This window comes from Centroberyx gerrardi, chromosome 7, assembly GCF_048128805.1.
Source record: "Centroberyx gerrardi isolate f3 chromosome 7, fCenGer3.hap1.cur.20231027, whole genome shotgun sequence".
NCBI lineage: Eukaryota > Metazoa > Chordata > Actinopteri > Beryciformes > Berycidae > Centroberyx > Centroberyx gerrardi.
In genome coordinates this window covers 17,951,725-17,978,624 of record NC_136003.1, presented here as the reverse complement: position 1 = coordinate 17,978,624, position 26,900 = coordinate 17,951,725, and the positions used below count along the sequence as shown (strand labels likewise).

Genomic DNA, 26,900 nt, shown 5'->3' with positions numbered 1-26,900 from the left:
TTGCTGTGTGTTTATTTTATGAAACCTTGCCAGGTATATGTAGTAACCGTTTTATAAAAGCAATAAGCCCCGTGAGGCCGTGGTTTACAATGATTTTAGAACAGCTAAGGGGGTTTTAGGCACTCCGCTTAGCTGTTCTAAAATCACTGTAAACCACGGCCTCTTGGGGCTTATTGCTTTATTAGAGAGAGAGGTAAAACAATGAAAGCATTGTCTAGCTTGTCTAGATACTGTACGACTTGAGCCTTATTTTACTTAATGTGTTAACACATTTTATGATGCAGATTGAAAGCTGCTTTCACATTTGACTTCACACCATACAGCCTGTCGGACAAGTACAGCAGGCTACTCAGAAGTCTGAAAGTCCTAAGATACATAATGTTGTATGAACTGTATATTGTAATCTTATTAAAGGTCACTGCTCTTATAAAAGGTCCTTCTTAAATGTGCAAAATGTAATAAAATCTGCCATTGTGTCCCTACCATCTTCCTAAGCAATCATACACCCTAGAATTTAATTAATTGCTTGACATAACTTATTCAAATAATATTAATCAACAATAATTGGTCAAAACCATATAATTGTTTGTTTACTATTCTTACAGTGGCATTTCATGGAGACATCTGATTTTGTCCGGGACAAATTACGTGAATGGGGTCTCAGTGAGTGGATACATAGATTTGAAGGTAAAGTATTACCATGCTTCCTTGATGGGCACAAATATGATACAATATTGATATTGCTTGAGTCTACCAATACTACCAATAGTCCCTCTCAGTCTTTAAGAAAAGGCTAAAGACCCAGCTCTTTAGTGATCACCTTCTCACCTGATCAGAATCAGAATTATTTTCTTTTTTTTCTTTTGATGGACTGTATAAAAAAATTAAAAAAATCTTTATCTGCCTTTATGCACTGCCTCGTGGCACCTATGTCCTGTCGGACTAGAACTTATCTTTATGGCACTCTCATGTGTACGTTGCTTTGGATAAAAGCGTCTGCCAAATGGGAAATTGCAATTGTACTTCAATTGAAAACAGAGATTGCAGTACAATGGTTTCATATACTTGCACATTTTTACAGTTAATTGTTTTGAGAAAATGTGTGTTGGGACTCTCTCCTCAGTGACCTTGACCACAATTGTAACAGTACTTGCAATAGAAAAAGAAAAGGCAGGAAGTAGGCTAACTGTCAGTTAGTCTACCTCCTAATACAGGCCCCAGACCAGCCCTCACTCTAAGGTGGTTTAGCCTGTCTGTAGTTAACAGTACAGGATTAATCATTCATCAATCATAAGCCGGTGGCAGGAGGTACTCATCCGGATGCTAACTGTTTTCTATCCTGAAGCCTTCCCTACTGCCACCCCAACTGCACTCTTACTGGCCTGTATAAAGATACTTGGAGTTGCCTCAGTTAACAACAGCTCCTACCTTAGTGCAACAACTGTTGGTGTGGTTGCTAGAATAGTATTTAAACAGTAAATATAATTTTACTGTTAAGGGAAAATTATTTTTTGAGACTGAGCAACACATCTTCGAGGAGAGGCAAGGTAACCGCTCTGACTCCGACTTACTCCTCTGTCACTGAGAGATGTCTCCGGAGTATTAACCGGTGTCTCCTGACAACTAATGATGCTTAACAACACTCAGCAGCTCAACAGTTCCTCGGTTCCTCGGTTTCCACAGCTGCAGTCATTCAGCAACATATTTATAACTGCGGTGTTACCGTTACAATATTGTGATTCTCAACATAATTGTTCTAATTCCATAATTACTGTAATGAATACTGTACTTGATACATATCTGATGATTACTTATGAATAATAGCATTAACTGTATGAAATAAATAATTGTATATCAGCCACTCTCAAGGGAAAACCCATATTTCTCTAAGTTAGACTCTTCTTCAATCTTAGGTACTTGCCGGGTGTCCGCCTCTTGCTTCAACTCCTCCTTTTCCTTAACTAACTTGAAAGTCACTGGTGCTCATTAGCAGCTTGTAGATTAGTGCATTATCAGGAGAGGAGGACCTCGGCACAGGCAGCACTGGAAAAAGAACGCATCTGTGAGCTTGAAAAGTGACAGAGAAAAAGTTATACTGGATGAAGATGAATACGTTTTCAGATCTCAAAATTAGCAGATGTCAAATTGTTTGTTTAGCAAGCAAGTACAGTTATCCATTGTCCTGTAAGCAAATCTGCCAATGAAACTTTCTCACAAGCCAAGTAGCTAATTACCAATATTGTGTCAGAAAAGGGCAACTAATATAAATATGGAAAATCAATATCAGTGCCCATGTCTATTTCACACCTAATGAAATAGATATCTGCAACAGTTTGAAAATAAGACTTATTGCTGTGTGACCAAGATTCAATTTCATATTTTTGAATTTCAGATGAAAGCATTGACAAGGAGAGTTTCCTCAATCTTGAAGAGTCAGACATCAATGACTTGATTCCAAAAGTAGGACCAAGGGCAAAATTCAAAAAGAGACTGAAAGAATTGTTACAGGTAATGTGCTGCACTATCAAGATAATTTACACTGACATTTGGAATACTCTCATTTGTATACACATGCTTGTTTTCACAAGTTATTTTAGAAAGATTATACAGTAGCTGTAGAAGGTTACACTATAAATTTACTGCAGGAGCATGAACTTCTGTCTAGAGTTCAGATAAAGTCATGTTTCATAAGAACGTACACAAGAATAATGTGCTTTATATTCATTATGCTTTTATAATTACCAGAAGCTGCTGAGTCATTTGCCCATTTGTGATGGGGTTCAAATGACAAACATAAAATAGTATAGTATAGGATAGTATAGTATAGTAGCCTATTGTATAGTGTTGTGTAATATAGTATAGTATAGTATAGTATAGTATAGTATAGTATGGTATGAATCCCTAACTGCCTGTCTTATGGTCCTGTAGATTTATGATGGTATAGCCTGATGTTTTCTATGGTACTCATTTGCATGGTAGCATATCATTCTGTTAAACTCTCACCTTGGATTATGGCACAAGGGATAGTAACATCATATCCTGTGTATTAATAAATGCAACTTCTGCCAACATTTGATTATGTAGTAATCAAAGTGTATCGGCCTGAGAAAGACTATTTGCATCTTAAGAGGATATGTCTAAGCGTTGCTGTGCAGAATGTGCACAGGCACATCCTGTTTCTGTTATGTGTGAAACGTGTTTTGTTTTTGTAAAAAGAAGCCACACTTAATTTTCAGTTTTATCAAAAGTTCTACATGAGTTTTAAATAACTCATCATCTAACTAGATTCCAAGATAATTATAGGGACCTTACTCAGTTTTGTTATGCAGTACGTCCATGTAAACCGTGTTTGACAAGGTTTTATCTTGATTCAAAACTCATTTTAGATTGTATAATGGATAATGTATTATTGATAGATTGTTGAGCTGTCAAAGCATTTGTTTGAATTATGGTATCACTGGCATAAAGATGATGTTTGCAATTACTGCAATGCACGGATTCAGTGTCTTTACATGAATATATGCCAATTAATTTCAACTTATTATCTCTCAATAAGTCTTAAACCAAAAAATATTGTGGAAACCTATGTGGCCAGACCAGCTAGGGGCAATAGGGAACCAGGTAGCCCGGCAACGCCACCTTGAGAATTGCACCCAAGGATGTATTTTTGAGTACCTTATTATGCACAACAGGTTAAAAGAATAGTTCCCCCAAAAATGAAATCTGTCATTATCTACTCACCCTCATGCCAGTTGAAACACAGGTGAGGTTTGTTAGTCCATATAACACACAGGGAGGTTGCCAGCACAACTCCATAGCAGCCTCCTCCAAAACAACTGAAGTCTTTGAGGAACTGTTCTTTAGAGTTCCAAAAAGGGCAAAATTTTCATCAACAAAAATATCTTAATTGAAATATAAGTACTAGCAAAAGTAGCCTAACCATCCAAACATGCAGCATCTGTAGTCTCCCCCCGCCTGTTTACTCAAAATGGTTTAGTCCTGCCCCTTCCAGAGCTCCAGCAAACAGTGCTAAGCAGTTGGAGATTTTCAAGGGACCAGAGTGATGACAGACAGTAATGTCAGAAAGTAATGTCAGGATTTCAAAAATGAAAAGACAGAAAGGAAACAGAGGAGGGAGAAAAAAGAGGACGTCAGTATCTTAAAAAAAAATTCACAAAGAAAGCTGGGCTTATTAACTGTGGTGCAAATTAAACGATAACCTTTGGCAAGGCACTCATACTAAATCAGATGTCCCTCGGTACCAGGCCCAGCAGATTCAGATTCAGCCTTCCTGTCACCCCGTGACACCACACCCAATGAACCGGTCTGGACTGAAGGAAGAGGTGAGCAGCATTGTGTTGAATGACCACTATTCTAGCATTTAACTATTCTAACATAACTCAGATCATAAGTTAGCAAATCTCTTATCCAGCTGTTCTCTAGGTGAATTGTTAATACCATATATTGCTAACAAATCCGTATAGATAATAATAATAATAATTTGTCATCTCTTGAAATCACATAATGCCCAATGGGATAGTGGGGGCCCAATATGATATCTTTTCATGGGGCCCCACTATCCCTGGCAACGCCTCTGCCTGAAAGACCATCACTATTGGATAGACATTCATTGGCCAATAGCACCACAATTAGTAGTTAACTCACAACCAAACCAGAAAGTTGTAATTCTAAATGCCATAAGAAGCAACAAATACAAATGATGTACATCAAAGAGGAGTATAATTTACTTCTCCTATCAAACAACTGTCATGGATTAGCACTTGGACTTTAAAGGAGGAGAGAGTTAACTCTTTAATTACCTGCAACGCACTGGGGCAGCACACAAACCAGGAATGATCCTATCTGCTAACAGGCTATTTATAATAGCCTACACACAATTAGATGATGGCAATGACCAGGAACCCCTCTTGCGCTATGTTAAGGTAGGATCCTGTAATGATTCATGCTAATAAGGCAAAGGTGTGTCAATAGAGGAGGAAGTAGTGACAGTCACACCTATTCAATTATTTTATATATTTGTGAGAAAAGGTAAATAGTGAATCAGGTTTGTTTTTGCTGAAGTGCCATTTAACAAGTGGACTGTTCATATTCATCTTCAGCTTGGGCCCTCCACCAGTAACTTCAGTACTCTACGAGTAACTGATGAAGGTGAGATGCACGGTGAGGAATCTCTAATGAATATTTTGATGCCTGGCAAAACAATATTATGTAGCTTTAATCAAAGGACGATACTATGACATATTGAGACAAATTCTTAGATTTAATGGGCCTCATTTATAAATGTTGCGCATGCTTTCCGCACAAACATTGGGATTTATAAAAAACAAACTTGACGTGAGAATGTGCGCAGCTCTATGGAAACTGTGACCCATGTGTACGCACTGTGGACACACTTAGAAATGTTGAATGTGAAATAAAGGAAAATGTTTTAATTACACTTTTAATCAATTCTTTATGCCCCAAATCAAATTACACAGACTTCTAATATCCCAGAGGAACATCCAGGCCATACTCATTTATTTGTTGCTTTGGTCTAAAAGCCATCTACCCAAAAGCTTCATCCTATCTACCTCCACCAACGGAGTTGGACGAAAAAAAAGTGATGTTTACTGAGGTTGCGCCCTCACCCACTTGCCAGGTCCACAGTGTCCTGCCCATTCGGTTTTGGAGCATATGGGATGGGTTTTCAGTGGCTCTTGGGCTGGAAATTTATCCTACACCTGGCAACCCTGCCCTGTTACTCAAGACTTACCCTGCTTATGAATTTGCTGTCCAATGCATCCCCATCCATTACCAAAAGGATGAAAGATAATGATGATGTGAGTACTCGCAGTGAGTTGTAATACAGTCCTGAAAAGAACGGTTTTGCTTACCCAGGCACAGAGTGAGAGTAGAATCAATTTGTAAGGTGTATTTGGAATAGATAAGTGGCTAGATAACTATCTTGCACTGTCCCGCTGGAATAATATCTAGCGTTGGTCATCCTCTCAATGTAAAACAGCAATTTTTAACCATCGATAACTCCGCCGAGACACACACACCAGGAGAGAGAGACACATGGACCACGGGAGAGAGAGAGACATCAGGAGAGAGATAAAAACACACCAGGAGAAAGACAGAGACACGCCCCTGTCACACACACCATGGGGAGAGAGAGACACACACCCCAGGAGAGAGAGACACATGGACCATGGGAGAGAGAGAGACATCAGGAGAGAGATAAAAATACACCAGGAGAGAGACAGAGACACACCCCTGTCACACACACCATGGGGAAAGAGAGACACACACCCCAGGAGAGAGAGATACATACACACCAGGAGAGAGAGAGAGACACCCCAGGAGAGAGAGACACACACCAGGAGAAACAGCGACACACCCCAGGAGAGAGATACACACCACAGTCTATGATACACACACACATACCAGAGGCCTGTATCACTAAGCAAGTTCAACAAAGTCAGGGTATCTTTGAGTTAGCCGGCTTCACTAAACCTAACACTGACGATACTGATAACCGGTCTCACGTAACTGGTTATCAACTGGCTCTGTCAACCCAGGATTTACCTATCCAGCTATGAAAGAGGCGGGGTTTGCAACAAATGGTCAATCACGTGCAACATGGACAGATCCAGATCAGACAATTTGGATAAGTTAAGATGAAACTATTGATCCCCGTGGGGAAACTAGATTGTTGCACAGCAAAAGTAATACGATTCAGCATTGAAAAGGATATAGAATATAAGCACAAAACTGTAATAGAAATAGGCGAAAATAATAAAATAATCAAACAATAAAAGCCATAGACAATAGACCTAATTACAGGATGATATAAGCCCTAATATTTCCTGCTGACATTTTCAACATGGGTATCGGAAAGAAATGGATAGCTCCTAACATTGGGTTCTTCTCTCAAGAAGAACAAATTCTTATAATGAATAACTGTCAGCATTACAAAACATAACCGCAAAAAGTAAACGTTGTTTCTGCTTCCAAGGCTAGAGAGGATTACTGGAGGAACTGCCCCGTCATTAGGACACAGTGGGCATATTTTTCATTGATAAAATAGTTTGTGGACACATTGAGGCTGTAAAAAGATTTTCTATTCATAAAGTCGGCCTCATGTTCTTTGGGGCTGCGGTAATGGAACATGAAATAGCCGACATTGAACCAAACACTGTCGGGAATCCAATTAAATAAAGTCAGCGCAGTTAATATATGCAACAGTAACTTTAATCCTTTAATAATATGGTCAATTAAGTAGCCTACCTGCTATATCTCAGATATAATAAGTTATCATGGGAAACAACGTGATTCTACTGGTCTGTAAACACGTCGCCCTGCAAACAGCACTTTTTACTGTCTGTTAATTCAATAGTAGCCTAACAGTTTTCAGTTTTTTATTGTGATTTCCATTTGAATGCAGTATAGTTGTCCATATCAGGATCCTGTTGGAATGGTGACTCCCTGTTTCCAGACAGCTGATTGGTCAGGAAGCGGGCCTTTCATACGTTTTGATCCGATACCCTGAACTTAACCTGCTCCGGAGCTGGTTAGCCGTGCAGCATAAGTTACCATGGTGATCTACCCCGGTTAAAAATGAACCACCTTCGTGAGACAGAAAAGCCAGGGTTAAACCCAAAGTTAGCTCGCTAACCCATTAATCTCGCTTTATGATACAGGCCTCAGGAGAGAGAGACACACACACAAGGGGAGAGAGTCACACACTTCAAGAGAGAGAGACACACACCAGTAGAGAGAGACACTCTGACAGAGCAAACTGAAAACTTATTTGGCCCTAAACAGACAGTACATGATGGCAGACTACCTGACCATCGTGACTGATAAAAAACGGAGAAAATCCTTGACAAGCTACAGACTCAGTGAACACAACCTGGCTGTAGAAACAGGCCGACACCGGCAGACCTGACTGCCCAGAGAGGGCAGGCAGAGGTGGAAACAGAGCTGCACTTCCTCTTGCACTGCACACATTATGTAGGAATCAGAGATCTTTACCTCCCCAAATTCAAAACCATATGCACATATTTTGACAACTTTCCAACAAATGAAAAACAATATATTCTAGGAGAGAAAAAGGAGTGTGCCACTACTGCACTACTGCAGCCAAGTCTCAGCCTGTCATTGTCTCAGACAGGAGAACCATTGACACTTTAAAATATTTTTATAAATTGGTTGGCTGTTGTTGTTTATTTGATGACATATCAATTGTATATTTAAGTTTGATTACTGTTATCTGGTTTGCTTTGGCAATAAGTACTTTTGTATTTCATGCCAATAATGCACCTTGAATTGAATTGAATTCAGACACACATCAGGAGAGAGAGAGACACACACACCAGCTGAGAGAGAGAGAAACACACACAAACAAGGAGAGAGAGACACAATAAAATACCATAAATTATTGCCAGTGTACTCTTGATTATCGCATCACTATTCAAGAGCTAAAACTAAAACTGTAAACTCTTAAAAATGGAAAGGCCAGTGGAATTGACAATATTACAACAGAGTGGTTGAAAAACAGCAGTCCTCAACTCTAGATTGCTATAGCTAAATTGTTCAACCTAGTTCTAAGAAGTGGAAATTTCCCTGTGATCTATGAGGTGTATGATGCTCTTGCACGTATGTATGTACCATTTCAATATTACTGGGATTTATAAAGGGGGAACTGCGTGCCGGTGTGCATACACAAGGTTTTATAAATCCTATTATTTTTGTCCATATGTACTTTTCCTATTTTGTGTGCACATAACCTGTTCGCGTAGAAGCTCTGCACAGTTTTATAAATGAGGCCCAATGTGTTTAGAAGAAAGTGAAACTTGACAAGTCAAGTCTGATAGCTTTACTGACTGCTGTTTTATTTTTAAATATATCATTCTTTTTTTTCAGGGAAGAGAAAGTTTGATTATCAAACTGAATTGAGCAAAAATAAATCAAGAACTAGTGAACAACATTGTGGCTCTGTATTGGGAACAAAAATTTAAAGTTAGTTTAAATTGCATAGACTAACATTATAGCCTGTGCACTGGTGCATGATTCAAGCTGAATGGTCCTTTACTTTTACTCTGACAGAAGTGAATATACTGGCTGAGGTGAAGGAGATCATGAAACGTGTCCATGACAAACTCGATGAGCAGGGCAACACAAAGCTCAATGATTTTCTGAAGTAAGTATTCCATGTAAAGCTCCTTTTTATTATTCACGTTGTTTTACATGAAAGACCCTTACTTCTGTTACATCAAAATAGTGCTTACTCAATGCTTAACGTCAATGTGTTGAACATACTTCATAATTAATTATAATCCCAATACATTTTCCAGCATTTTGTAGTTATTGTTTTACTAGTGTATGTGACATTTATGCTCCTAGAATTGTAACTATTCCACTTGAATGGTTTACATTGATTTTGCCAGGAGCACATCAGGTGTGTCAACTGTAACCTGAGAGAGAAGGGAAAATGTCTTGGTAATGGCCATCTCATTATTGTGTAGTTCTTGATATACTGTATGTGTTGATTCATGTTTGTGCAAGCAAAGTATGGAGATGCGAGTAAGGATTGTAGTGGTGGTAGGTATTGATGGTGTCTGATATCAATATAATTTAGAGTTAGCTTCAATGAGAATTAAGAACAGGGCACCAGATAACAGACAGCATCAACAGGTCTCATCTGAAGGAGTGAGTTCTCGGCATGTTTGAATTTAAACCCACACAATGAGCACAGGAGGTGACTTTATGCAAAATAATATATTTATTACTAAACTAAAGCACACTCAATAATCAGGTAAATGCAAGTGACTATAGTACAGTATGAATTGTGATGAATCAATGGCAATAGGAATAGATGATCATGTGAATATGCAATACTGATAATTAAACCAACATTTCAGCAGACACAATCATGGAAGATGAGCAGTGGAAGACATGAGTCAGAAACGACAGCAATAAAGGGGCAACAGTATAACTATCTGGAAAACTGACTTAAATGAATCCTTGTGTGTCCTTCGCATATCTCGAGAACCGTTCGTCCGATCTACTTCACACTTGGCGGGTGTATTGCTGGGGACCCAAGGACGTGCAGTGTCGCGACACGTTCAATGTTAATAAACTTTGAATAAACAAGCGGCCAGCGCTCTGTGCAGCAGCGCGGCGGGGCGAACAGCGCTCTGTGCAGCAGCGGGCTCAAAGCATGCGACTGGAAGCACAGTGTCGAGTGTGAAGTTGTTTGGATGAGCGGTTCTCGAGAAAGCTGCAAGCAGCAATACCGAGGCCAAGCAATCGGCCCATTCCGAAAAGGCATGTTTTGAACGGGTACTGCGCTAGTCTGTCAAATCCAAAATACCTGATTAGAGAGCAGTGCAGCAACACTTTTCTACCCCATGTGATTTTGTATTGATTTATTTGCTAATGGAGAGCACTGTACTGCTCTTACTAGATGTAACTGATATCTAGCTATCCAGCAAGTTAAACACTTGACTCAAGAAATCCACAGGAGACCAGAAGTCGTTTAGGATGTTTACTGAGCCACAGTGTGAAACTGAAAAGAGACACAATACAAAACACTGTAATTAGAAATTACCCATGTGTCAATAATAAGTCCAATACGGCCAGGAGATCATAAATCCGTGTACAAATAATATGCAAAATTAATTAAGTAAATATGTCCTTTGCAGGTAATCACCATACATTCTTACATAATTCCAATAATAATTCCGATCTTCTTAAAATACAAATCAATCTCCATAGCATAGGTACATTTAATTAAACACAGCTATGGTGAATATAGCTGAATATAACCAAACGTGTTCACAGCTAGGCCAACATCAAATTAGCATGTAAAATAAACATCTTATCTTGGTATTATTGGCTGAGTATTGCATAGATATATTTCTCACATCACTATTAACATGGCAACTCACAGACAATGCGTCCAACAAGGCTTGAGAGACGGATGGAGAGGATTTGAACAGCCCTGCTGCTGCTTCCATTGTCTTTGGGCAAACAGTAACTGATCTGAAACTGGAGGTTATGTAGTACAGGAAGTGATGTAAAACAGGAAGTGATGTAAAGGTACCAAAATAATGGCTCCAAGAACAACAAAACATTTCCCAATCCAGCACAACACTATAAAATTGTATGTGGTTAAGTGGTTAGCACTGTCAATCATAGGCAGCAGTATCACAATAGTTATTCCTTTAGTTATTTTCTGCTCAACAAAACTACAACAGGAGTATGCCTCATTAGGTTAAGCGTCACCATCTTCTGTAGAAGATTGTGGGTTCAAATCCAGGCTCGTCTTTTCGTCATAATAGTCATAATAAAAACAACTTATTCCTGCTGGTTAATTTGATACCCACTCGCTGGCTTCACTTCAGGATCAAACACAAGAGAGTCCAGTTTATAGAGTTCAGAATGTGTTGAATGTTGAATGAATGCAGGGGGTAACAACACAGGCAAACAGATGAATTATTGTCCATAGATCACAAAAGGTAACAAAACAGATGAAGACTGATGATTGGCGTGTTTGATGATTGACGTGTGGTTTCTGAAAGACAATAAGAAGAAATAAAGCAATGAAAGCAAAAGGCATTCAACTATCAGTAGCCTTAATGGCATTAATAGACAAGTGAATTTCATCATCATTTCAGTGTTTAACAAACTATTATTACATAAGGGTCAGAAGAAGGTACTAAAACACATAAATGGGTGATAAGCGCCGCTATTCAAGTTCATGAATATGAATTAAACAAATGAAATTCTTAATTTCAGACACATCTGAAGTAACAACAGCCAATGTTTCACCAAAATTAGCGACACAAAGCAATTAACATAAATAACTACTACTGATAATGAATGTCCCGTATAACAAACTAATGAATGAATGCTGACGTGGCCTATGAATTTGGCCAAGCGCCAGGATACTACGTGTTGGCCGTATAGGATTTAGCAGGCATTGATATGATATGAATCAATCCATATTCAATCGCAGCTCTCAGACGCGGCAGCCTCTTCCTCCATTCATGGGGTGTTAGATGCGCCCCGCGCATCCAAGCAGCTTATGAAGATTGCGCAATCGGAAAGGGAGGAGAGAGTGGGACGGCCGCGGGAAAATGAGACTCAGAGGGAATTCTTCACACATAAACTGCCAAGAATATCTTGAACAATGTGCGATGAACAATATGGTTGCAATTAAATTAGAAACTTTACAAAAGTTACAGGCTACCACAAAATTAGCCATAATCAACTTCAGAAAACTTGTCTGTGTGTGTGTCTGTCTTGTCTACCTTCCGTAATGTTTTGATCTGTATGTCTTTTCAGAGTGTGCTTGGACCCCGCAATTGCCACTTGCAGCAATATTTATTTATATTTTTACACAATCAATCAATTAACCCCATAGTTAAACTTTTATTTCTTTCACAACAGGGATAAACTCAATAATTTGGAGACAGGCAAAAAGCAGCTTGTGGGCGTCTTTGGTAAAACAGGGGCTGGAAAGAGCTCTTTGATAAATGCCATCATTGGAAAGAAGGATCTCTTGCCCTCTGGAGATGTCAGTGCATGTACCTCAGTCATGATTAAGGTGGAAGCTAATATGAGCAACTCCAAGTACATGGCAGAGATTGAGTTCATTACAAAACAGGTAAAATGAGCTTAATATGTTGTACTACATAAAGCTAAAGGATATGGTGCAGCTGCAAAAGTACAATTGTTGGGTACATGAATGTTGTTATGTGGCAATATTGAGATTTTATTTAATTTTTTAGGAATGGAAAGATGAGTTATGTTCCATATCAAATGTGATCAAGGAAAATGAAGATGGTGATGATGATGATGATTTTGAAAAGCTCTCAGCACTATATGGAACAGACAACAGGAAATCCCCCGAAGAACTCATGGGCAACAAGTATTTTATAGAAATTCCAGAATTTCTCAAATGTAGGAAGAAGATATTGACATGTGAATCAGTAAGTAAAATAAAATGTCCTGTATTTTTAGTTCATAGTAAGCATTCCTGCAACTCAATGTTTAATCTTTCTAACAGAGTGGAAAGTTATGAAATCTGGAATTGTTGGTGTTTCAAGGGCATAGATATATATATATTTCAATTTGATAAAATTTTGTTCAGTGTTCATTGAATAAAAATAAAAAATAAAAGCAGTGCATTCATTTGAATGTATATTGCAGTCCTCAGAGCTGTCTGAAAAACTGGCCAAGTACACAAGAGGTGACAAGAAAGAGTCAGGAAGACAGTATTGGCCACTAGTGAAGTGTGTGACCATCAAGGTGCCAAACGTCACTGATCTTCTTGAGCATGTCACGCTTGTGGATCTTCCTGGAAGTGGAGACTGTAACAAAAGCAGAGATGAAATGTGGAAAGAGGTAATTTATTCTTATTACTCTTATCTAGAAATTGTATTGCCACCATGTTATTACAATCCTTTGATTACTGTAGTTAATACACAACTAGGGCAGATTAATAGAGTTTTTTTCAGAGTTTACTATTACAGTATCCATACCTTGATTACACTAATCACAGTGTAATTTAAGTAACGCTGGAAGAAAAAGTTATAAATATTGTGATAGAAACCATAAGGTCTACCATAGCATAGCATTTGTTGCAGACTGTCTTCAAGGATGATCATAGTTATAACTTTCAATTATGTTCCTTCAGATTGTTGGAAGTTGCTCTACTGTGTGGATTGTGACTGACACTAATCGAGCAGCATCAGAGAAAGAGCCCTGGGAGATCCTGGATGACACCATCAGCCTCATGGGAAATGGTGGAGAATGTCGAAGCATCAGTTTTATCTGCACCAAGTCTGATGCTTTTGAGGATTCAGATGAGATGTAATGCACCATTAAGGATATAGTTATGGCTAGATATAAAATATAAAATAATACATTGACTTGATATTCACATCATGTATTAATTTTGATATAAATGCTACAGTCTCTGCAGGTACAGCTTCAGTGACAAAAGATAACTGTGCCTTTTTTTCTTAGTGGACAAGATTGTATGCCAAAAATGCATTTTGAAGTTTAATTTCAAGTGTTAAAGTTACAAGGAGAAAGTGGATGATAACAATAGAATGGTCTAAGAGTAAGACATGCAATTTCTTCCAGTTCAAAAGACAAAGGACGTGCTTACATATTAAACAGAAACGAGCAAGCCAAGAAGCAAGTGAGGGAAAAATTCAACAGACAAAACAAGATTAAGGTAACTTTTAAAGACTGACACAAAGTATGTCTTACAGTTCCAAACCTTCCTTATAACTGAATCAGTTTTTTCTTTTCAGAAACATTTCAGTGGTGACAGTGACCTTTTACAAGTGTTCACAGTGAGCTCCAGAGAGTTCCAGAAGGAAAGAGAAAAATTTCTACAAAAAGATGAGACCGGTAGGTGAAGTCTCCATATGTGAATGCTAGTAATAATAATAATAGATAATATTGTATATGAAAGATTAACTGATTTAACAAAACCGATGCCTCAAAACACCCCAATATTAAATCTGAAATTTGGATCATTTGAACTATTTTCAAAGAATTTATTTACAATTCTAAACAAAAATCAAAATTTGGATTATGAAATTGATTTCAAATTTTTTTTTTCAGAAATACCCAATCTTCAGAAATTTCTGCAAAATCTCAATGACCGTCAATCAAAGACATCAAACTATGTCTCTGGAGCTTATGGGATTCTCTCTCTGATTCAAGGAGCCAATCGTAGCAAAATGGTATGATCATTTCAGCCCCCACAAAGATCTATTCAAATTCACTACACAATTACCCTCCATTTGTATGCTTAAATGTATTTCAAGTTTCAAATTTGAGTTCACTTTATTTATAAAGCACATTTAAAAACAACAAGTGTCGACCAATGTGCTCTACAAGTATTTACAAAACACATTCAAACACAAACAAGACTAGGTTGACCTAGTGCAAGCCGGACCATTGATGTCTCGCCTCCTGTTGGTTTTCGCACCTATAGATGCCATTATTTCAACCTATAGAAAATTTACTTTTAAGCAACGTCCCCAAATCCCCACACACTTACTCAAGAAAATAGGCCTACATAAAGCTGGACTTGACACACATACACAAGACCTCTAAACATGCCTTTAAATAATGTTTTCTAACTTTGTTTTTGAAATTGTCCATAAATTATTCCACCGTGGTCCTGATACTGTTACAGCTCCTGTGCTGCTTGTAGATAATGAAATCTTAATCAACCTGTTATAGAGAACCACATATTTTCAACCAATAGGCCTATGCATGGTTTACTCCTGAAGGCATCTGTGATAACATAGCTTTGTGTTTATTCAGATATTTCTAGCGAATCACCCCTACTGTAACAAAAGTATACTGTACTTATGCCCAAATACCTCAAATGCTAAACACCAAATTTACAGATTAGGCTATGTGGTTCATATCAAAGGATACCAATATAGGGGTATTTCTGTAGTAGTTATGGACTACTTTCTTTAACTAGTCTTGAACCTTTTTAGGGCATAGATAAAGCATAATTGGCGCAGGGTTGCCAGATGCCCGGTTTTCAACCGGACTGTCCGGTTTTCAGATGCATTGTCCAGGTCCGGTCAGAAGGGTCGACTGGACATTTAAACGTCCCATCAAAATCATTCTGTAAATAATAATTCTAGCCATGCCTATATTTCCCTGTCACGGGTGGCTGTCTGTTGCTTTAACAAGCTAAAATCGCTTTGATAGGCTCATGAACAAGTGAACATATCACCCCACGTAGGTGGGTGTTTTATTGCATGGGCCGCATAGCAAAGTTTTGAATGGGCTACGTTATCATCGGACCTATATGATGGCGATAAAAAGGTAAGAGAGGCAAGCGTCCGACTGACTGTCTGACTGTCTGTCTGCTCCCCCCCCCTCTCTCGCCTCGTTTGCACCGGGATTTCTCCACACGTTGTCGGATATTAAGCGACTAGTTTGGGTCTCTGCTGTCTGTGTCTTTAGCTGTGTGTGCATGCTACATTAGCATCCGAGCTACGTAAGCTGCTCAAGTGACCTGACCTATTTGTGCTTAGCGAATGCAGCTCTGGAACCGAGTCAAACTTTTTGCCTATGAGCTCAGTACTATCTGCGGAGTAGAGAAAGTCATATTTTACTATTGAAAATGGGCAGCATTCCTCTTTAATTTATTAATTTTGTTGTGGCCACAGTTTCAGGTGGTATATATAGTTTTGGTGCTTTGAATACTTTATTTTGAATGTATTGTGTTTGATTTCAGGCTTGCCACAAACCAGAGGTGTGCACAGTCCTGGAACAAAGAATAAAGGATGAGCTTGATAAAGTCAGACAATCCATGGACGAGGCTTATAAAGTTTTTGAAAATTGCCTCAGTGAGGGAGTTAAAAAATCACAAGAATCATGTGAAAATAACATGAAGTTCATCTTAGCTCCTGTAAGTCCTTGAATAATAATTTTGTCAACATCAAATTTTGTGCATCATCTGAAAATGTTAAATGTTATATATTATATACAATATATATTACTGTATATATATTTGCTTTTTCTTATTTATTTCAGAAAGGGAAACAAGACATAGGATTTTATTCAACATTGAAGTCTTTAGTTGAGAATGATGGCATTCACAAACCAAAGAACAAGAAAAAACGTGGAATAAACATCAATGAGAAATTAACTTCATGCATGAGAGATCACATTGACGAAGAGTTCAAGAAGACTTTCCCGTAAGAAACTACTTACTATAGTACTTAACTATAGATGTAAAAGCACTTGTTCCAGCACATTAAAAACAATGGTGAATGAGCAGGATTAACAAATACATTACACTATTAGAAGAACCTGTTTTTTAACTACATAAGGATAACATGTTTCAGGAATGAAGGAAGATGTGGACCATTCAAAGGGGTCATCAATGAGTTTACACTTGACACCGACAGCCTGGTCGACAAGTACAAAGACGTCTCATTGCAACTGATATTTCTCAAGACTGAGGTACAATGTCAAAATAATACTATGATATTTTCATTTATTGAAGGGTTCAGTGTCTGGTGTCTGTCCATCCATCATTATCATGCTGCTTGTCCAGGTCAGGGTCATGGTGGCAGCATGGCAAGCAGAGCAGCCCAGACGTCTTTTTCCCCAGCAACTTCCACCTGGGGGATACCAAAGCCAGCTAGGGGATAGAGTCCCTCCAATGTGTCTTGGGTGTCCTGCCCTGGGGTCCTCCCCATTGGCCTGGTATACTGTCAAACAGAGGCACTGGGTGGGGGGATGGGTGGTGGGAGGGTTGAGGGAGGGAAGTCAATCGCTGACCTTTGGCCCAAAGTGCTCTGGTACCAAGTACACTTATGAGTCTTGTGCTTGAATGTGGTGTTAGGAACTATCCATGGCTAGCACAGACATTCAATAGAAATGCACCACTCAGGTTCAGATCAGGCCGGTTGTTCTGACAATCACGCCCATGCAGGATTCCCATCATTGCCCACATGAGCACTGAAGTCTCCCAGTAGAACTATGTCTTTGAGTCTGTAAGATAAGATGAAACTTTAATGATCCCCATGGGGAAATTGAAAGAACATAAAAGAACATGAATATGAATATACCAGGATTCTTTGAGACTAATGAGCTACAGAAATGTAACTTGATTTAGGAATGCATATTTTGGAGACAGCATTTTTTCATTATTCATTTTTATTTATTATCTTATTGCAAGTCGCTTTGCTATTAAGTGGAGTGTTTATTTACACTTTGTTTATTCTCTCTATAAGGAAGCAAAATTGAAGACAAACCTCAATGACTACATCCGTGAGAAAAAGAAACAAATCTATGGTAGACTAACAAACTCAATCAAGGATTCCATGCAACCATGCTATGAAAGTAAGAAACAAGACCATGGCAGATGCAGACTGACAATATAGTGATACACATTTACATTCACCTTTAGCTTAACAGCAAAATGAAGTGTGACAATATTGTTTCTGTTGTATTGTAGAAGCAGCAACATACAGCGGAAAGGACACGCTGAAAAACATGAGGGACACAATTGAGAAGCACCTGAAGGATTCAAAGAACACCATGTTCAACAAGGCAAAGGATGACATGCTGTCTCAGATGAGGAAGCTGATGGTTTGCCACATTTTGTATTACAAAATTTTTCATAATATAGCAGCAAATTGTGCTGCACATTATTGTCAAATCCATCTGGAACATAGGCCTAATTTTGTCAGTTAACTTCCTGTGAAGTCATGTGCCTGTGACTAATATTCACAAATATGCACTATTGGTGAATCGTATGAGGTCATCATTCACATGAAGGTTTTTCATGGATGTAAGTGTAAAAAACATCATTTTGAGACCTCCATAAAATTCTTCCAGGCACTGTTACAAAGATGTACAAGTATTGTTATTAGTCTGGTATTCTCACAAGAGGAAAAACAAATGTAACATATGCTTAGCTATCAACTGTTTTGACCTCCATATATCTGGACAGTTAATTCTGGTATGGTTCAGTTAATTTTGCACTGAGAACAAAGTATTTGTGTAAATGATAATGATTACAAATGCTGAATTAGAAATACATCTTGAAGACCCTTGATCAAAATATGAAGAGATCAATTGAGCTGTCACTCAAGACGGATGATAACTCAATCCCAGGTAAGGAGAAAATGTTGAAAGGAAACCAATCATGTAGCTTACTATAAATACTGTGAATAATTTTTCACAGAATAAAATTTGCCCATTAATTTAATGACGGTCAATAGTGCAGTCAATCTTAATTATATTTGTTTCAGATGTCACTGAGGAGTATCAGAGGGGGAAGAAATGCTATGATAAATTAGGCAACCCCAACAAAGAAACACCAATGACATGGTAAGATGTTGTTAAATTGTTTTTAGAACTGTTAATTAGAATTGCAAGGATTAAAAACTATTCTGAATTTTGAAATGTTTATTCCCCAGTGTTGAGCCACTCAAACCAAAAGCTGCATCTGACTTTCAGCCCATGGCACATGCACAGGTAAAGTTCTTCTTGATTGATTATCCAAACTGAACATTCAAATTGATGACAGAACTTTGTGTTCCCTATAACTATTCATAATCCATTCATGATATTACATAAACTATTTGTAAAACAATTAACAAATGTTAAATAATGCTTGGTTATTGCAAAGTGTTACTGTGTTCTTTTTATCTGAATACAGAGTCATGTGTCAGGTGTGACAGTATTAAGTCCTCACATTCTTCATGAAACTGATGACCACAAACCAAGTTACAGGTACTGTACAACAATTATTTTAACTCAATTTTTTTTTTTCACAAATTCGTGCTTGCAGTAGTTTGCAGTAATCACCTTACCACCCAAAATACAGTGTCTTTCAAAAGGATACATATTTCAAAATGCATTTATTCAGGATTTTGTGTCTTGAGTTCTATGCATAACATTCTACTCTATCAAAAAGAGAAAACAAAAGAGAGAGAAAACAAAACTTATTAAATTTATGTGAATGTATAAATTAAAATAACAGAAATTGAGTTTGTACAAGTATTCCCTGAATTTTAGGGTGTAGCTATACCTAAGCATAATAGGATACAGTATATGATTAATTTATGGATGACATTCATATCCAGTTCTTGAAATTTCAGAGAAAATAGAAATCATCACCCTCCCATCACAGTTTGGGAAAATACAGAATTTGAAATATTTGAGTTTATCCGGTCCAATTTCTCCATTGACTTCTATAGTAAAAATGGACTGGAAAAACCCACTGAATCAGTACCTTCTGTATTTTCAGTTATAGTGATTGGAATTGGATGATTTATGTTTTCTTTTAAACTTCAAGAACTAGACTCTAATGCCATCCATGAATGAACCATATAGTACATTTTTCCCACGGCGCAGCCAAGGGCAACACGTGGCAAATTCAGGTCAGGCAGTCAGTCAGACACCTGTCGCTTCGTGAGATGATACGCTTTGTCAGATGGCCTCTGGAGGGCGTCTTTGACTGTGAGATGCAGTGTTTCCCATACAGAGGCACAACATCAAGTTGGTCAGTGTATAGAAGATGATCTAAATTGATCTCTAATGCGCCTGATGTGTGCATCACGTCATGCGGAGATGTACAGACAGCAGACCAGCAACATTGTACTAAATCCACAGTCTCCTGCTGTGGAAACAAAAGTGAAACTTAACATTCCACAGTTAGTAACAGGGATTTGTAAACAGTAACTCGTCTTCTGCTAGGTAATGTTATTATCTTGTGGTATTTAAGCAACTTTAGTGGAATACCGTGTCGCAGTGCTTCAGTGCATAGAATTGAACACACACGGCGTGGGGCAGGACTGTGAATACTGCTCTGATATCATTGCTGCTTAAAAAAGACAAAGATCCTACTCAGTGCTCCCATTATCGTCCAGTATCATTGATTAACTCAGAAGTTAAGCTTTTCTCTAAAGTTCTTGCATTACGCTTAGAAAAACACATACATAAATTGGTCCACCCAGACCAGAGTGGATTTATTAAAAACTATTTTCATCTGACAATATGCACCTGGTTTTACACGTGGTGGGATCAGAAGTAACAACACGGGCAGTTTTATCGGTTGATGCTGAAAAAGCATTTGATCGTTTGGAATGGGCATATCTGTGGGAGGTTTTAAATGCTTTTGAGTTGAGTAGTAGCTTTATCAATCTGATCAAAATATTATATGCCAATCCATCAGCGTCAGTAGCTACTGGCAATATATGTTCTGCTCCATTTAGGATTACAAGGAGTAGCCGACAGGGGGATCCATTAAGCCCAGTGTTGTGTATTTTATCTTTGGAACCGCTTGCACAGGCTATACGGCAATCGAAACAGGTTAAACCAATAAGACTCAATTCAACAGATCATTTCATTTCATTATATGCAGATGATATATTAATTTTTCTTGAAAATGTTCAGAATTCTCTTCACAATGTGCCGCATATCTTTGAAAACTTCAGTTCAGTATCTAGCTGTAAAATAAACTGGACAAAATCATCATTAGCGTTAATCATTGTTATCGTTGCAATGCAACTGCTAAAGATGAAGCTGCTATTTTCAAGATACCAATCGTCTCTCATTTTAGATATTTAGGAATAGAAATATTCTCATCACTGGATAAAATTATTTCAAAGAATTATAATAGAATTATCAAACTGGTAAAATCGGACCTTACGAGATGGCAGAAACTACCCATCTCTCTGACAGGTAGAATCTCCAATATAAAAATGAATGTACTTCCTAGAGTTAATTTTTGTAGTTCTATGTTGCCTTTGCCTCCACCTCCTGGTTACTGGGAGAAGATGCATGGTTATATAATCCATTTCTTATGGAGAGGTAAGAAGGCGAGAATTAAACTTATTCATCTTAAGAAAAAAAAAGAGACAAGTGGTTTAGCACTTCCAAATCTAAAAATGTATTGCCAGGCATTACATTTTGCTCAACTTTTGAAATGGTTCTGTTCTGAATCTACAACCCCCTGGCTCATCATTGAGAGAAACATTGTTACACCAATTGCTATTGAAGAGTTAGTCTTTACTGAAACCTCTCTGAGACAACTGAAACAAAAATATGGTCCAAAAATTGCACACGGTATTTCAGTCTGGCGTAATATGAAAAAACAATACAAATGGTCGACCAAGTGGCTCTCATTTACTCCAATATTTAATAATACGGCCCTCAGACCAGGTGGCCGTCCTTTTATCTCATCCCAATGGTCAAATCCTGGAGTCCGTTTCTTAGGGGACATTATGGATAGAAATGGGCTTCAGCCCTTCCAAGACCTTAAAGAATCATTTAATTTACCTGGAAAATCCTTCTTTTTGCATTAGTTTAGATCAGCTATGCTGGCTTATGGCGTTCCATGGAACATGCAACTTCCAGTTCATCCGGTTGTTGAACTGATTAACAAATTAATTGATCTTCCCAATGGACATTGGATTTTTTGGAAATTTGGAATACAGATCTTTCTGACTATGCTCAATCTATAAATTGTTAAAATCAGCTGATCCATTTTAAGTTTATACACAGATATTATTCAACCCCTAAGAAAAGACACTTGATGAATTTTACTGCAACACCTAACTGCACTTTATATACACTAAATTATCTAGGAACCTATTTACATATGATGTGGGAATGCCCCCCGGTAAAAACCTTTTGGACGGCAGTAATTGATTTCCTATCCAAGGCAATACATACACCTTTGTCTGATTCCCCAGTTCTGATGCTCTTAAATGATGATACTTCTTTCAACATGTCTTTAAATCAAAAACATCTCTGGCTGGCTGGTTGTACTGCTGCACAAAAAATGTTAGTCATGAGATGGCAACATTCACATGCTCTCCCAATACATCAATGGATTCAGTTGTTATTAGATATTCTAATAATGGAATTATCAACAGCAAAACTCAATGAGGCTAGTCATGAAACAGTTGAGGCCTGGAAGAAAATTATCACAATTGTAACAGAGCTAAATCAGTTAATTATTTTTTATTACTTTTATTTTTATTAATTTTGTTTATTCATTTATTTTTTATTTACTTTATTGTATTTTATTTTTTCATTATTACTACTATTTCCTATTATTTATTGAATGTGTGTGTGTGGGGGGGGTACGTACAGGGGATATGGGGATGGGTGAGTGCGGGAGGATAATATGGGGATAAATTATGGGGACATAGAGGGTTAGCCATCAGATTTCAGTTGTATTTTCATATATTTGTAAATTCTGTGGGTGATGGCAAGAGGGGAGGAGGGAGGGGTAAAGGGACAAATATGTTTTTCTTTTTCTTAAAAAATGTAAAATGTCAATGTAAAATGTCTGAACCCCTTCTATAGAGAAATTCAATAAAAAGTTGATCGCAAAGAACCACTAAATACAATCTGAATATGACATATGAGTAAAAGATAAAAGATTTTGCTATTGTGGCTGTTTAAACCAAACAAAGCAAAGGGATTGAATACTTGTGCAAAATACATTTCTGTTATTTTAATTTTATACAACAGTTAGTTCCGGTTGAGTAATTTGATTGGACAAGAGGCATTCCATGAGTGCTGATATATAATAACACTGGGACATTTTTCACTTTGATAGAATAGAGTGCAATACACAACAAAATGTGCAAAAAGTCTGAATACTTTTTCAAGGCACTGTAATTATCACCAATAACTCACCAGATGTATCTGTCTCTGTTGTCCTGCTGCTGTCTGTCCTGTTCAGACTTGATTGCCCTGGGCCGGGGCTCTTTCAGTGTGCTTCCACTGGATTGGTGTTTGAGATGGAAAAGAAAGGAGAAGTGTTTTACAGGACTGTTGACTGGGACAACTTACTGCGCACCTTGACACCAGCAGGGCCCTTGTTCAGCATTCAATGCCCTCAGTGTTGTGTCCATCAGCTGCATCTCCCTCACTGTGAAATTCTCTCTGGTTAGTTAACATTAGTTGCTTTGCAGCTATATACTTGACACTGGTGAAGTACGACTGATCAATTAATCATTTCAGTTCTGACTTTTCAGATGATCCTGACAAGTTGTTGGTGGCTCATGTAATTGATGGCAAAATGGAGGAAGTGCAGCCAAATCGTATGACTACCACACACGTGATAGTTGATGTCACAACTCTCTCTCTGTACGGCCTCTTCAGAAGATGGTTCTCTCGCCGCCCAGTACAAGGACAAGTACTGCTGTTCCAACGAACAGCTGCAAACCAGAGCTGTACACTAAATGTGCTTTTGTTACCAAGGAATGTGCCAATTTGTGAGGTAATGTAAGTTAAGTAAATATTAAGTATAATAAGTTTAACGAACCTTCTGTTTTAATCATTTCTTAGAATTATTGTGAATCAGGTTATAGTATTTTTACTAAACGTTTGCTCATCCTCTCTTTGAAGGTGGAGAGTCATCAAAGGGGATGTACTTTCATTCAAACCAGTTCCAACTGCACTTTGAGCCCTAAAGGGGGTTATGGCCTCGGCTGTGAAACGGTTGCAGAGACAGGGGCAGAGATACAACCACAAGTAAGCATGAGAGGGAAAAACTTGGTGGTGCATGCTGGTGGTCTTAAGTAGTGCAGGCTTTTTGCATGTTTTTCTGCCTGGATGATTGATCATTCCGTCCATTTCAGTTCCATCAGTCTCAGTAATATGATCACCACATTGAACCATTTGAACCTTAGGTATGTTTCGTATTAGATGATGTTAGACCTTCTTTACTATTTTTATCCCAATTGTTGAGTTCACATTGTTATGCCCAGCCTAGGGGAACTGGACACAACTGAAATGAGGGTGACTCCCCACTTTTCCCCACTTCCAAGGAAGACCAGAAAAACGGGATAACAGTCAGAAGTAGCAGGTTTATTCTCCGGTTCACCTTTTGCTTCAGGGTGGGCATAGCCAAAACAATAAACAAAGGTATACAAAACCAGGTCTAACTTACCTAACAAAAATAAAGGGAAACAAAAGAACATAGGTAGCTAACCTAACTCCCTAAACAAAACATGAGAAAACAGTACTTAAACAAAAAGGCTACCCACCTCTACAGGCCTGGAGCTGCTACTGGAATAGGTATTTACAGATAACTCATGGTCCTTAAATACTGTAACTGCATACAAGTTACTGGAGCTTAGTTACAAAGTCGGCAGCTGCATCACAACATGGTCTGGCTGGTTAGGAGCAGGGAAGAAGAGAGAGCCCACAGTATCAGCTGTCCTCTGGCCTTATATCCCTGGAACTGTCATCCACAGGCCAATCAGCACATAGGACACACCCCTCCAATCACCTGGATCAACAGAATATGCCAACATACATACTACAGAACATGCCAGCATACATGACCCCCACTGGGTCATAACAACATTGTGATAACACAACTTGCTTTTGCTCATGTTACTAGTCTCTGGTGTGTCAGGGATGATGATCCATCTGACAATTTTTCTATTTGATTTTTCAGAGTGGGATGTTTGACTGTGACTACAGTCCAAACTACCACCCCACCTTTCAGGTGTTTCTGGAGTCAGGGGCAGAGACTGTAAGATTGATCCTAATGGACAGAAGAAATAATGACCAGAGAGTGTGGGAGTCTCTAGTTCCACTTGCAGGTTAGTTTGACTGTCAAATCAGGGTTAGTATTTGCAAATAATTCTCAGTGTTTTTTTAACATCCATGGTGAACAAGAAAGGTACTGTTTACTGTATCAAAAGCAGTTGTCACTGATTGCTGCTTTCGTGGTTTTTTCTTTCAGCTGCATCAGGTTTTGAAGAGCCACAACTAACTCCTACTCTGGGTAAGCCCTGTACTTGTCTCTTACCTCTATGGGCCCTATTTTTTGTGAATCAAGGCGCAGGCGCAAAGCACTGCCCTCCCCGCTAATCTTGGAAGCTGCGTAGAATATAGCCAACCAGTTTGGTGTGCCCAAAAACACAGAAGTTTGTGTACATATTCTGCAAGAGCCTGTTGCTCTTGCAGAGTGGAGAGAGTATAATTTTTGATACCAAAATTGTAGTGTGCCACCCAATTTTGGTGTCATGGCAACCCGCAACATATCTTAACAGGCACAGGCGGAAAAAAATATGCTTGCACTCAACAAAATTGCACCTTTGTGGCCGCAAGGTCACCCCAATTGATCTGTGCTAGCACAAAAGTAGGTCCTTTATTTCAACCATTGAATTGGGGACTAGAATCAAATCAACAAGTGGGCAACAAGTTAAGAGGCTAATAGCAAATACATGTTTGTTTGTTTTTTTTAGTTTTTTTTTTACATTTTCTGCGTTATCTCTGTGATATTGCTATTCAACATCAAAGTGCTCATTATCTTATGTGGTAATTGTGTTACTATTTGTATGGGTGGTTTGCAAGTCAATTAATAGACAACCTAACTTTTCTGACAGGCACACCAGCTGAGTTTGTGCAGAGGCACAGAAATGTTTTAATTAAGCGAGTCTCAGAGGTGATGCCTATAGCAGATGACCTTCTAGTGGAAGAAGTTATTACAGATGAGACGTACGCCAGAATCTATAATGCACCGACCAGTCAGACGCAAATGAGAGAGTTGCTTACTGTCGTGTGGGCAGCAGGATCAGCAGCAATGTCAGCATTCTACAAGGCTCTCAAACAAAATCAACCAGGTCTTATCGAGGATCTGGGTAAGAACAAACAATTCAACAAGTCTCGTTTACTGCAGTTAGTGCAATGATACAGTTGAGTGACATGCTTTCTCTTTTCTTTTCCAGTTCCAGCACCACGTTCCCACAGGTGATTTATCTCTGAAGATGTCTCACAAGTGAAGTGAAAGTCTTTTTTTTTATTATTTGTCCTTCGATTTAGTCAATGTCTATTGTTTTTTTTTGTGATCAACTTTTTTTTATTGTCAATCAGGTATGCGTTATGAGCAGTGTACATTCATTGAATTGTTGACATAGTTTTGTAATTTTCCACGAACAAATCAACATCCAATAATATTGGTCAATTCAATAATATATCCTATAATGTTGAAATAACGATCTTCATTTACAATCATTTGAATTTATATACAAAATTTAATTAATATACATGCTTTTTTATATATCAGAGGTTATCAGTGACAGATACATGACCTTTTTCATAATTCAGTTTTTATTTTTTATATTTGAATGTACCATTGGGTGTGTGCTTAATAAATGACAAGTTGACTAGGCTACAGCCTGGCAACTTCCTTATAATAAATTGACTCTTGTGGTGTGTGATTACTTTGATTCTTTGTAGTCCTGTGAAATGTTCTTAAAATGTTTTACCATTTGAAAAACCAGCCATAGGAAAACAATCCACAAAATGATGCTAACGATATGCGAACAATGTGAAGAAGTTTTACTACT

The 26,900-nt window shown here is 38.1% G+C and overlaps 1 protein-coding gene across 1 annotated transcript; it reads left to right on the top strand.

Annotated features, from left to right (window-relative positions):
- Nucleotides 1-611: 611 nt before the first annotated feature.
- LOC144539513 (uncharacterized) lies at nucleotides 612-26,613 on the top strand. Its single transcript, XM_078284860.1, has 28 exons — nucleotides 612-687; nucleotides 2,393-2,508; nucleotides 4,266-4,343; nucleotides 5,121-5,181; nucleotides 9,112-9,205; nucleotides 12,460-12,676; nucleotides 12,801-13,001; nucleotides 13,222-13,416; nucleotides 13,709-13,884; nucleotides 14,161-14,254; nucleotides 14,334-14,433; nucleotides 14,650-14,771; nucleotides 16,295-16,468; nucleotides 16,594-16,757; nucleotides 16,908-17,025; nucleotides 17,802-17,910; nucleotides 18,026-18,159; nucleotides 18,606-18,687; nucleotides 18,825-18,903; nucleotides 18,993-19,050; nucleotides 19,235-19,308; nucleotides 23,276-23,481; nucleotides 23,571-23,815; nucleotides 23,944-24,069; nucleotides 25,001-25,148; nucleotides 25,292-25,333; nucleotides 25,938-26,192; nucleotides 26,280-26,613. The coding sequence occupies exons 1-28, from the start codon at nucleotides 615-617 to the stop codon at nucleotides 26,303-26,305; spliced, it is 3,567 nt and encodes a 1,188-aa protein (XP_078140986.1). The 5' UTR covers nucleotides 612-614; the 3' UTR covers nucleotides 26,306-26,613.
- The last annotated feature ends 287 nt before the right edge of the window (nucleotides 26,614-26,900 follow it).